A 13600-nucleotide genomic window follows, 5' to 3' on the forward strand; every position below is an offset into this window, starting at 1 on the left:
ATCTATTTATAGTTAAGGCAATAGTATTTTGTAACTGGCCAATTTTTCTTAATGGTATTATTTTCTTTTGCTTTTTTGCTATTTGGCCTGGTAGTCTTTAGTCACAAATTTAAACATACGACTTTTATTTAAAATCAATAGACTATCACTTTACAACAGTAGGTAAGTCCAATCTATAACATTCTGTGAATATATACTCACACCACTAGGTATGTTACTTCAATATCCTAGGTGAAACAGTCACATGTTGTAAAAAGCTCAAGTTATTGTGTATGAGTCTTATCCTTGAACAGTTGCATTCATGTATGTGCATGATTTAATACGATGAAGTTACATAGCTACACTGAATAGTCAGTTTGAGTATTTGGAAATAACCAGTTCCAAACATTTCATATTACCTATATACTGATGGATCATTTAGGTCCAGTGTTTCATTGGTGTAGTCAGAAAGTATAAAGGGAAATACTGGATATTGCATGAGATCATTGAAGGAGCGTCCCGCATGTTTGTTTAAATGAGTCAGGTACTCAAAGTTAGTAATCTGTCCTGTGCACCACAGGTGGGTCAAAGCAGTAATGTTTCCATACTCCAAAAGATTAGGCAAATTGTTAGTTAAGATGTTGTGGTACACATCATCACGGACCTAGAAGAAAATACCATACATTTAATCATATGGTTTTAAAAGCTTCAAAAAAAAAAAATAAAGCTTAGTAAGTTTCTCACAAATTCCCAGAAATCTGTTGTAACCAAGTAATGTTTAGCATTACTAAAATTTCTTTAACATCTTAATACAAAGATATTTTACATTGTGATTTTGTCTGTCTGTCTAGAAGCCTAGCTGAGCAGAGTTTTTTCCAAAGATATTAAGTAGAATTTATTATTAGGTCATGCAACAGATCTCCTTAAAAAATAATACATGAACATGTTATGAAGACACCGCAAAATCCTTTGATATATTATTATGTATTGGTGCCACGTTACCTTTGTATTATCAAAAGCCAAGAGTAAAGTCCTGCCATTTGTTAGAAATATTTCCACAGCGTTGTCTCTTAGCTGCCACCAGCGCTTATGAACTTCCTTAATTTCCTCATAGGTCCAAGAAAATGAAGCTGGTTCAGTTTCTCCATGAAAACTCTGAGGAAGATACAATTGAAAAGTTAACCTAAAAAGTAGGTTTCCCAAACAAGCAACTTTTCTTCAGTGAGACCAGTTTATAACCATACAGCATATCACAAAGCAAACTTGGATAATTTTGCTGTGATGCTTTAAGATATTTTGTGACTTTTTTCATAGATGTTTCCCATCCTCCCCTCTCCTCAAGGCAATCACATATACTTCTCACAGCCACTTCAGTACCCTATCCAGCACTCCGGACCAAACATACTTTCACTAGCACCTAAACTAAAATATTGGACAAAGTTTTGCCATGCTTGCCATGCCATTTGTCAAACTTTGCCATGAATCCCAATTCTGCCAGTTCTACAAAGGACAAAGCAGTAAAACAGCGAAACAGCTAGTAGCTTCTCAAACCACAGGAGTTGTGTTTAGTGAAGGTAAGGAGGAACTCCCTGAAAATACTGTAGGACTTTCAGTAGCATAACCCCTTGCTCAATAATTTTCTTAAATGTCTGTTGGATATACAAACTTGAATTAAGTAATCAGAGCCTTTGTGTATCAGAAAGAAAGTCAGCTTCAATTTCCTATATAAAACATTTTTTTCTTATATAAGATAAGGGGGAGAGGATTTGAGATTAGAACATCCTATGTAATGAAAAATTCATGTAACAGACGCTGTAAGAATACAGCACAATTCATATATTTGGTAGTTTCTATACATCACAGTGATCCAGCTTCCATTAAGTTATTTCAGGTGCGGCCTAGAGCAAGTTCTGTACATTTAAAGTAATGGACAGAAGTTGCAAAAGACTCCCAATCCACAATTCCCGCCCCAGCCCCAGAAGTTGCTGGATTTCCTCTTCTCTGTTTTCTGCTACTATCACTGACACCACAGGCAGGCACAACAGGAACACTGAACCCAAACTAATCAGTTTCACTGGTCTTGCCCATAGACATCTAATTCTAGCACTCAGCAATCTCGGTGACAGAACAAACAATCAGTGACTAGACAAAAGCTATTTACTGTCACAGTTTGGAAAAGTTAAGTATGGACAGTGTGCTCTAATACTTACGGTATGTTCAATTGTGTCTGAAGCATTGTCCTCAACAAAATACATGCCACATTTCCCTGCAGGAAGAAATAGTTGCAAAAAGGTACCATGGTATTACCATTTGTATACTGCACCTTAATTCATACAAACATTTAGTGTCTAGGTGTTAAGAAAACTAAGAACAGTACCTGGACAAGACAGTACTTGGCTGACATAGAACTTATTCCACAACTTTTGGCAAGTACCATGCAACTTTAAAACTAACTACAATCCAAACACCACTTATGCAAATACCAAAACTAATCTATACAATATATTATATATGACAAGTCAATCGTCAATCAACAGTTTGGTTTCTTAGCAGTAACATTCCTCATAACATATTCAAGAACAAAAATGTTCTTTAAAATTTCAGCCAAGTATCCACACACAGCAGAAATTGTAGACAAGGGTATTTATGAGAACCGGCAGTTCTACTTACCTAGCAACAGTTCACCAGCAGTCTCTCTAGAAGGTGCTACGCTGATGCATCTTCGATTAACTCTGAAAGAATTCCAAGTGTACTATTGCTTACTTTTGGCATGTACCTAAAACTAACAGCCTCAAAGGCTACAACTGAAGGACTACGACCCAAAAGGTTCAAATCCCAAGGAGGTAAAGAAAACGGAACTTCAACTCTCTAGACTTGCACACAACTGTATCTGTATTTAATTTATTGCATTGTATGTTCTCTGTTCTCATTTAAAGTAGGATTAGACCCTGTAATGGGTAGTAAATTAACACAGCTATGGAGTTGTATAACGATCATAAAAGCAAGAAAGAACTACGAGATCTAGTTGCACTGCCTGTCCTGGATATATAAGCAACAAATAAGTAAAGAAATCCCATCAGACTGTCCCACAGAATATCCTTATCCCTTTATAACACAAGATACTATATGCTTTCAGTGATTTTTGACATAATGGAGACTGTGTTTTAAGTGTCAGAAAACCTACATATTGGTAGTTCTGATCCCTTGTGCACGTAGCAAGAAAACACCTTCAATTTGACAATAGTCTCTCAACAAACATTAAGAGAATTCAGTAAGGTGAGATAAAGCGAGGACTTATTTTGGGTAGGAAAAAGTGAAAAAAGGAGGTAAATCTTATCAAGAATTACCTTATATGTTCACTTGCAGCTTTGTCCTTAACAGTTGAAGAGTGAGAAGAATATGTTTTGTCTTCAAATAGGTAAGATAAGGGAGGTTTTATCATGCCTATTAAAAAACCAAAACAACTAATAAGACACTAGTATTCATTATTATTCAAATCTACTTTTGTAAGAGGTTATAATTACCTTCCTGCTTCTGTCTGTCTGGAAGAAGGTATTTATTTGGAATAGTTAAATAGCACCTCTGCAAGCGGCGCCTCTCTCTGTTTGGGCCCTCTGTTGGATCCAGTTGCCAAGAAGTTGGGTAATAGACTGGGTCATACCAGAGTGCTCTGAAAAATCAAGATATATATATATATATGTGGAGCGTAGCAGTAGAGGCAGTATATATTGTTATGCATTCTGTTTTTGTTCAAATGGCAGAGACAGAAGTTCCATGGTAGTAGCACTGGACAGTTTGTCTGCAACAAAATTAAGACTATTTTCATGTAGTTTATGTTCATGTGCTATGCCACTGACTTGCTCATTATGAACTACTACTGTAAGACTGCTCTTAGTTACTAATTCTGATTAAAATAACAATATGATGTGTCCAATGCAATATTATTCTGAAAACTCAGCTATTAGAAACTTTAGTTCAGCAGTGGTAAAAAGCACCGTTGTTTAATTTCTTGTCAAGGCTTAACATCTTGTTCTATGCATATAAGAAAACACTGTAGCTGGATACTAGAGGGAATGACATGAAAAATATTTTGTTTCTCTGTCAGTGTAATGTAAAATATTAAAAACTTCATAACATTCTTCATTCTATTGAACACAGCAAAAATGTAACTGACAAGAAAATAAAACTGTCTCAGTGACAGAAATACTACTTGGCTACCCACCCTAAAAAAAAAAAAACACGAAGAAAAATCAAGAGTATTTTACAGACCTTTAACGAGATGAATAAATTACAATGATTTACTTTTGCTAATGTCATCTACATACCAAGCATTATATCTCTAAGTATTATGAAGTGCACATCAGACAGTAAGCGTCTCCCCCTCTCAGATGAGAGAACAACTTACCGATCATGTGTAAGCTGCTGAACAAGTTCCTGCCAGTGTCTGCTGGCACTGAGCTCTGCCTTATACATCCCCCTGATGTGCTGGATAACTTTCTTCCTTTCCATTCCTTGTGACAGAGAGACAGCTTGTGTGATGTCTCCAGCTATTTTGGAAATGTCTTTAGATTTTGTATCCAGACGTTGAAAAAGACTGAGGGAAAAAGAATCATGTTTTAAAATGTCAAATCACACTGAGAAGGGAAGGCAAGACAGCAAGAAATCCATATAAAATGCAATCTGTTTGGCACTGGATATCTGTAGTTCGTGTTACAGCAGCTAGAGCAACACCACCTATATTCATATTTTCATGAGACATTAATACCTTCTGCTTCTTAGCCTTAACAAAAAGATGATTGCAACCAAAGACAAGAAAAAACAATCAGAAGATCAATTTATGTGCATTAATATTGTGTGCTTTCATTACAATAAAACTCTTAAGAACAGTAATTTACTACTGCTCATATTTCTTAAAAGTTATTTAACATAGTGAAGCCTTGTTGCTTATCTGGACAGACTTATCTAAGTTGACCTTAGCAGATGGCTGCAGTTGCCTTCGTTAAAGCACATTGTGTGCATCTCAGCTGACTTTATGGCATGGCCTGGAATGTAAATTAATGGAAAGAACCTCTTACTCTACTACAAGCTATTTCAATTTGTGTTACATCAAGCACCAGCCTGCAGAGCTCACAAAAATGATTCACAGATACTTGCTGAATGTTATATTGTGTTCACTGAAGATGAGGGTTAGTTGCAAGGAAGTTATGTTTAAAAGATCACAGCAAGAGGCAAGCTGATTGGACAGACACAACGGCTGTAAAACTGGAGGTGAAATTCCAAATATCCAAAAAAGTATGTACTCTCAAGATTATGCAACCTACCCAAATGCATATACCCACAATCAAACTGTTTATATAATAGTAATATAGCTGAAAGCTCCTATCCATGTTAATTTCAAATATCCCACACATTTAACAATTACAGAGGTATCTGCAATGGTGTGCCAAGGAGACAGCATTCTAAGGAAGCTCTTACAGCCCCTTCAAGAAAGCACTTACTTTTGTCGATTATTAGCCATTGTTTTCTCCCAGGCAGCTTTGTTCACACCTTCTTCTATTTCATACTTCTTCTGATCCTGAACAGAAGTTCTATGTTATTTCTCCAAACTCAGAAAAAAGCAAGCAGATGGTGAAGTATATGCCCATTTGAAAAAAGACTGGTAGAAAAATCACTGACCTGATACCTTCCCACCATTTAAAACCAAGTCTTCATTTCAGCTGTCATTTTAACATAAAACTACATCTAAATTATTTTTTTTTTTGCCAAGAATCACAAAAATTCATTTTTCTCCAGGCAAGGGAATACTAGTAGCTTATTGTGAACTCTTGCTTTTGCTTTAAGTAATATACTTAACCAAGTATCATTAAAATGAGCTTGCTGTCAAGTGTAAGCATGTTACAGAAATATTCATAACTCAGAGAATGCCAACAAACAATCCGTGCTCAAAGCAAGCACTGTGTTCATTAAAACTCCACCCATATATAATAGATATATTATCTATCTAACTTAAGCATAACTAGTTTTTAAAGTAAAGTTTTTTTATTCACAAACCTCCTTCAAAGCTTTTATTATATCTGGTTTGGGCCGTGTGCTCAGAGGAATGCATTTATAGCCACAACATTTTAAAGTATTCACAAAGTCTCCCGCTGCTAGTTGTTGTTCTTTGCTCATTTCGTCACTGTGATTGTGCATTAACTCACATAAATATAGCACTAATTTAGGTCCATGCTAAAAGACAAAAATAAAGAAGGGAGGGCAAGAAGAGAGGTATGGTCATTCTTAATTGTAAAATACAACACTGAACTTTTTTCTTCCTTAAACTTTATTCCCTCTTCTATTAAGCCTGGACAGGTTTCTTCTACGTTTTGCTGTAATTTAAAGCTTTGATGTCCAAAGACAAACTTTTATAGGAGTGGAAAGAACATGCTAAATTTAATCCTCCACATTATAGTTTCCCCGCAGCATCTTGTGACTTTTAAAACAGCTTACATGAGAAGTAAGTTGCTTTTTCAAATACTCTTGCAATCTTGTCTATGCTTCAGGAAATATGTGCCAGTGGCCCCTAATTTTACCTTGTTTGATTAGTCAAATTAGAATGGACAAATAATGAAGTTAAGCAGACATAGGCAATAAACACACTCCATGTGACACACCAGAAGCCACTGTTAACATACAAGCTCTTTGTTTACTGGTCAGAGCATTGATTTAATTGAATAATGTTCATATGATAATAAACAAGTAAGTATCATAGATTGATTTAAAAAGTACTTTCTCTCCTTAGCATATAGTGACTCAAACTGTGGCACATCTGATTTCACTTATCTCATGCTTGTAGCTCCTAAAGATCTCAAACTGAAATGCTCCTGTCCAGTTACAACTCCTAAAAAAAAATGCTTTCTCTCAAACTTGCAGTATACAATCTGATAGGGGGTATAATCAAAAATGTTTTTTTCCTGGTAAACCCCAAAACGCAGGGAAAAGCTGTGCAGCTACTTGAGTTACAATAACACAGAGTACATAATTCCACTATAAGAGTAAAAGCTAAAGAAAAATAGTGCTTTGCTTAAAGAACAGTAGTGCTTTGATTGACAACTGACATCCTCTTAAACAATAGTGGCAATCAGTTCTTACAAGTTTCAGGAAGTCTACAGTTAGAGTTCCAAGGCAAGGATAATCCCTCATTAATCTACTTGTTCAGGGCACATCAACTTCAAGCATCTTCAGTCAAATCATTCATGTTAAAACCTTTTGTTCCTGCATTGCACAGGAAATGTGGTATTTGATGTGCTACAGTCAACGTAATCAGAAATAATCACACTTTGCCTCTTACAAAGCTATCTACCCTCAGGACAATATAGTAATTGCAGAGATGAGGGCATTTTATATGATGTGACTGTCATTATTCTATGTGTCAGTAAAATAGCAGTGAACAACTTCAGCCACACAGTTCTAGATAACTGTACAATTTAAACCAGAAATGTGAACCCAAGTTCCACAGGCTTTTCTCAAACACTCTGAAGCTTACTTGCAAAGTTGGGCTAAGACAGTCACGCATAATCTCCTGATGGTTCACTTCATGGAGCAACTCCAAAGCCTGCTTTCTTTCTTGTAGTGGTTTTGCTGGAGACAAGATGTGCACAAGAAGCCTCCCAAGCTGTGTACGGAAAGTGTCCTTACATGACAAGAGGATTCTCTTCCACTGCTGCTTGGGTGCGTTCATTCTGCTAGTACCCTAAATAAAGTGACATTTTTTTTTTTTTAGTCTTCTCAGTGAGATAGGGCTTCTTTTCACCAGATTTCTTTACGTTGCAAAACAAACTTATTGTTAAAATGAGCAAAACTCCATGAAAACAGTGTTTAAACTAATTTACTGATTTATTACATATTAGAAGGCACTCTACTGAAAATAAAAGCATTTCATTTTTCTAGTAAGATAAGCATTTTCCCTCGATCTGCCAATATTAGCAATGCAGCTCCTAGCTAAACTGGATGCTCAGTTAGAAGGACTATACAACAATCTAGAAAATGAACAGAGGGTTTAAAAATCAAAAGGGGTTTTGTTTAATACATAGCTCACATGTTAATCACTAGTTTCAGAATAATGGATTACTTCATATAAGGTTAGAAACCGGACATTTGATTGAGGTGCTGGAGCTCAAAGGAATTAGTAGTCTTTGGAAAATTCTACAAGTAAGGCACGATGAGAAGACCCCACAAACTTCATTTTCCAGAATTAGGGAGAAAAACAGATTGAACTATTTTTTATAAAGATGACTTCAGGAAAATAAAGATGCAAGAAGCAATAAGCTAGATTTTCCAATATAATCATTTCAAATTACTCAAGTGAAACCTAGTCATCTTGGAAAGGCTGACAGGCTAACAATTGTATGGTAGAAAAGAAACTCTGTTCTTTGGCAATAATTTAAAAAAGGTTTGCCCCCCTAGTTACATCACCAATGTTATTTACATTTATAGTATATATAAATCACTCAAATTCTTCTTTTCATGCATCATCTGTAGATATATAGCAGACCTACTTTTATAGCGTCCAGGAACATACCTCAATATTTACGGTGAAAAAGTTGACTACAGAAATCTATCCAACCTTTGCATACTCATTCAAGAATCAGAATTTTGCCAAGTGTTACAGTTAAATCAGGACAGATGCATTTATTATTTCACAACTTCAGAATAACTGGGAAGCTGAACAGTTTTTAACAATGCTTCAGCTGGATTGAGAGAGGCAGCAAGAAAAACATTTTATGCCTAAAGCTTTCTGTCCTTAAAAGTTCCTTGTAAATGAACCTTATGAAATATGCTTTAATGGGGAAAACATCTAATTAGTAACTTACGAGGGATAGTTTGATTCCTTCCACCAACATTTTGAACATGTCTTTCAGAAAAGGATTTGTTCTGTTAGGCAGTTCTTGCTGGTTTTCTTCTTCAGGAACTTCCAGCTGGGATGCTGAAAGTCTGCTTTGACTTGTGGTTTCTGTTATACCCAGTAAATCAAGGCACTCTTCAGTAGATGCTTAAATTTTAAGAGGCACAAATAGGTCAGTACCATCTCAACCAAACTAATCCCATGTTCCTTCAAATGGCATTAAATCAAATATCATCTTTACTCCATTGTTTTAAGTATCAACATGTACTCCTTATTTCAATTCCCTTAGGTATCAGTTTATTCAGTATTCACAGTTAATCATGGAGCAGTTCAATTCTTTGTCCCACATGCTAAACTCTTGCTTCTGTGAAATTTTAACTAACCCCCCAAGTCATCATAGACTTGCTAACAAATTTAGCCGTTTCATAGAAACATGCAAACTGATAAATTTTAAAAGAGAAAGCAAGAGCTCCCTTTGTCAAACTTAGGCCTTCAGGTCATAATTCAGGCAGCTTAGATGAACTAATGTAGAACTACAATACCTAGTTCAGTTCATTCAGATATTCTGGTTTGATTGTCAGTTATGTAATACCGACAAATTACTGAGAGTTTGATGTTTTTATAGTTAACTCCATTAAGCCAACATCAACAGCATTACATTTTTGAACACAAACTCTCCAAAAGCAAATATTGATTTTTTATACAGTACTGCACTGGCACTGTCAAAATAGAAATGTACAGAAAACCCTACCTAAATAAATGAGTCTGTTAACAGCTAGGACAGTTAGCCTCTGTAATCTTTGTACAAATTCAGTCTCAGTGGCGTGGATAGGATGTTCTTGACTCATTCTTCGTTGCATCATCATGTTGAACTCCTCACTTGCTACTGAACGCATTTTCATCAGCAGAGCATCAGACTGAGCGAGTGAAAATTTTCTGGAACCTTGAAGCAGAGAAACATTAATAGTACCCTACTATTAATAGCATCCTACTAAAACACACAAACTCACCACTCGGTTACTGCTTTTATCCAAACATTTTGCATCATTTCAGGAAATCAAGCATTTGAAATATGCTAATATTAAAGGGAAAAAGCATCATTTGAGTGTTTGCCTCTTTCTTTTAACATGTTTTATATTTAAAAACATACAAAATTCAAGAAATGGCACCATAAAATGATTTAGTCTCAAGATCAGATTTATTGTGCAACTTATGTATTTTTGTGCAAAGAAGTCACTCAATCCATTTTCACTGTGCAATTATGATAAAGGATGCATTAGTTTTTAATATGGTATTACTCACTTTTAATATCAGAAGCTGACTACCAACACAACTGAGGAGTCACTATATTAACAGTGTATAAACAAATGCATTTTGTACCACATGAGAACTATTTCTATCTTACCAGAACACTCCTTGGAAAAACAATTCTTGAAATGAACTGCTGAGCATTGACTGTACTTCATTCTTTTTGAAGTAACTACAACCACACACACACCCCTGGTGCCTTACTAGATTACCTCACAAATATTTTCACTGTATTTACTGGGCTGATGGAGAGGAGTCTCATAGGCTGACCATATTACGAAAAAGGTTCCCATAGAAAACAAGGAATAAAAGATTTTTTAAAACAAGTGAAATACTTCAGGTTTTTAAATTACATCTTCTACACGCCTTAAATGCAGCTTCATTTAAATGCAACATACAAATTAAAGTTCCAGACAGAAGACTCCAAAAGCTTTGCAGAATGATTCACAAACCATCCAATACAGACACGGTATTATTGTTAAACCTAGAACTGTACAAATGTTTTATGAAATTTTCCATGGTAGAGTCCAGCTCCCCCACATTCCCAGCTGAATTTGCAGTGCCAGATGTTACTTCAGGATAATCACTAATTAAAAGCTGTGCAACAGTGCAATCCCCACATTGTAGCTGCATTCAAGTTAGAAGCACTTTTTTTTTTTTTTGTATTTCAATATTACTACGAAGTTAAGTACTATGAACTACCTTTAAAATGTTTTTACTATGCAACTTTCCAGTTGATATTCTCTTCCAAAGGTGGCAGTATCTGCCTTTAGAGACTAATGAGAAAGTTAACTGAAGTTTCAATTTCATACTCCCATTCTCCCCTTGTAATACAAAACCAAGTTTAAAACGGGTAGGTTACACTGTTCTAAAATATGATTAATATATAAAGCCAATAAATCACGATGTATTTTAGAGCAGTGTAATCTATACCCATTTTGAACTTGTGTTTTCATAGAAAAAGCAAAACAAGTTTTGTAGATATTTCATTAGTAACACAGAGACAAGAGTACAAGTATATTACACTTTTACTACTAACCAGCAATGCCTTTACGCTTTTGAAACATTGCACGATGTGGTGCAGATAGGGACGGGACTGATCCAGCCTGCTCCTGAGCATCTTGGTTTGCTGTAGTTTTTATTAATTCAATAGCTGCTTGAAGAACTCTTAACTGCAGAGCAACTGCCATATCTACGGAAAGAGGCATAATAAAGGCCAAATGGCATGCTTTCTGTACAAGTCTAAGATTTTTTTCCAGATATTTGTTAAAAGTAAAAGAAAACAGTGTAAGAGGTAAAATTCTTGATTCCAAGAAATCATGTTGAAAGTCATCTCATCATTATACAAATGCATATGGTACAGAATTGAGTTCTCAACATAGAAGCCATAGAATTTAATTACTAGAAAATAAGCTCAATGAAACTTTACAGAAGGTTTCTATTTAAACATCCTGATAAAAGTCTTATGGTCATTGTTCATTTATATTAGCAGTACACAATTCTTTACCACAAGACAGGCTTCCAAGGAAGAGTAGTACTTTGAGAACCACTTAAAAGAAGATTCATCACCAAAAAATGCCCCTTCACCCTCAACTGGAAGATCAGTGGGGAATGGATTTACTTCTCCAGTCCTGTGACCCCAAAAAATAAGCAAATAACTTACTTTGCATTCTTGTATTTTTACTATTTTGAAGATGACCCAGCAGCACAATGAGGTCTTCAATAACACGAAAATATTGCGAACCCGAGGAGCTGCAGGCATGAATTGCAACTGCTACCAGCAACTGTTGTATATCGCATGCAAGCAACTTGTAGTCATTCAGGGGAATGCTGCAAAATTGTAATCATCAGAAACGTTACAATTTAGTAGATATAACCTGTATAATGACCTATTACTACTGCTCTTGCTACTTCTGCCAGCCATACCTACTATATTGTATTTAATTTGAAATTAGTACTTCTGAAGATATTACTGTTATAGGCTAGAAAATTGTAATCTAAGACTCTTTTCAGCCTTAACTTTTGCAAATTGAATGCCTGGAAAATCCTTGAGATAGATTAACATTAGGATTGTACAGAAGTTTTACTGGAAAAGTAGTATTTTTTTAAATGAGACTTATAAGATAAAGAACAGTTCTGAATCCTAAATTCCTCACAAGGGTGTCTCAAGAAATTCAGTTCAATCTCTTTCTGTAACCATGCTGAATTAAAACTATTGGATAAAGGAAATCTGGCTACTTCTTCAGCATATGAACTAATGAAGTACAGGCACAAAACCCCCACCTCTCCTTCCTTTACCGTATAGTTTCTTCAGTAAGTACAGAATATTTATAATTAAATCATTTGACCTACTCAGAATCTCAAATATTAAAAACAGGTAGCACAGGAGGGACACTTCTGCAGTTCTGACATTGTCAACAGATATGGTAGAATGCTACCATCTCCTGGGCCCTACCTAAAAATTTAGGGTACTCAAAGGATACTTCACAACCAGTGTGTTCTATTATTTAAACTAAGTATCTAAATATTAACTTTCATTTGGAGGTGTAGTTAAAAGCTGAAGACTTCAAAAGCAGTTTATTTTCTACACGTTCACTAAACATTTCAAAAATTAAATAAGGATACTATATACTTCAGTTTTTGCTTCTCTAAAGGTTGTGTCTGGGTTATTTTATAGCAACAGATAAAGTACTCACTTTGTTTCCAGTCCATTAAGAGCAGCCAGTGTATTACACAATACATACAGCAAACCATTATCAAGCAGCAGGTCTGCAACTTTTGAGCAGGAATTTATAATTTGCAGCAGGAGACAGAAGCAGTTATGCAGCAGAACATTATCGTACAAAGAGTTCTCTATTAGACCCAGGACAGGAATGACACACCATTTTTGAAAAAGTCCAACATTCTTGACATCCTCCAGATCAAATCTGTTGAAATAAATACAAGTCAGTCTAACATCTTTACATAGCAACCTAGTGTATGCAGCTATTATAATTAGTAATATATTATTAATGCTGGAATACCAGTCTATACTAGCACTTTGGCAAAGATGTAGATACCAATTTCTTACATTTCATTGCAGTACCACAGAAAACAAGAGCAAAATAAAACACTTTGTAAGGAAACAAAGTATCTAAAAGCATATGTAGTACTTCACCTTACTACAAATGATCTACAGTATGGATTTTATGCAAGCATGTTTTTTTGATCAGTGTACAAGAATGACTTTCTTTCCAGTAATATTACAACTAGCACAGACATCAAGAAACCAGATACACCTTGGCATCAGTACAATATTGACTTGAGAGCAGGTTTGATGCCTAATATCCATTAGTGGTGAGGTTTAGATTAAAGTCTGGCAATTTCTGGCTTATTTCAACTGTAGAATTTCAAATCAGAGTTTCAGGCCTTGTATTACTTGTGCATTAA

At 35.4% G+C, this 13600-nt stretch overlaps 1 protein-coding gene across 1 annotated transcript in view; it reads right to left on the minus strand.

Annotated features, from left to right (window-relative positions):
• The window catches only part of LYST (lysosomal trafficking regulator), a 65050-nt gene that overhangs the window by 14371 nt on the left and 37079 nt on the right, over positions 1-13600 (minus strand). Inside the window, 15 exon segments of the mRNA XM_084285260.1 lie at positions 399-643; positions 982-1134; positions 2190-2245; positions 2650-2711; positions 3327-3423; positions 3504-3649; positions 4385-4573; positions 5478-5554; positions 6031-6207; positions 7505-7711; positions 8832-9010; positions 9615-9798; positions 11209-11363; positions 11835-12001; positions 12868-13098. Of these exon segments, the coding sequence (XP_084141386.1) occupies positions 399-643; positions 982-1134; positions 2190-2245; positions 2650-2711; positions 3327-3423; positions 3504-3649; positions 4385-4573; positions 5478-5554; positions 6031-6207; positions 7505-7711; positions 8832-9010; positions 9615-9798; positions 11209-11363; positions 11835-12001; positions 12868-13098 (2325 nt within the window).

Source organism: Netta rufina, assembly GCF_964035555.1.
Source record: "Netta rufina genome assembly, chromosome: 3".
Taxonomy (NCBI): domain Eukaryota; kingdom Metazoa; phylum Chordata; class Aves; order Anseriformes; family Anatidae; genus Netta; species Netta rufina.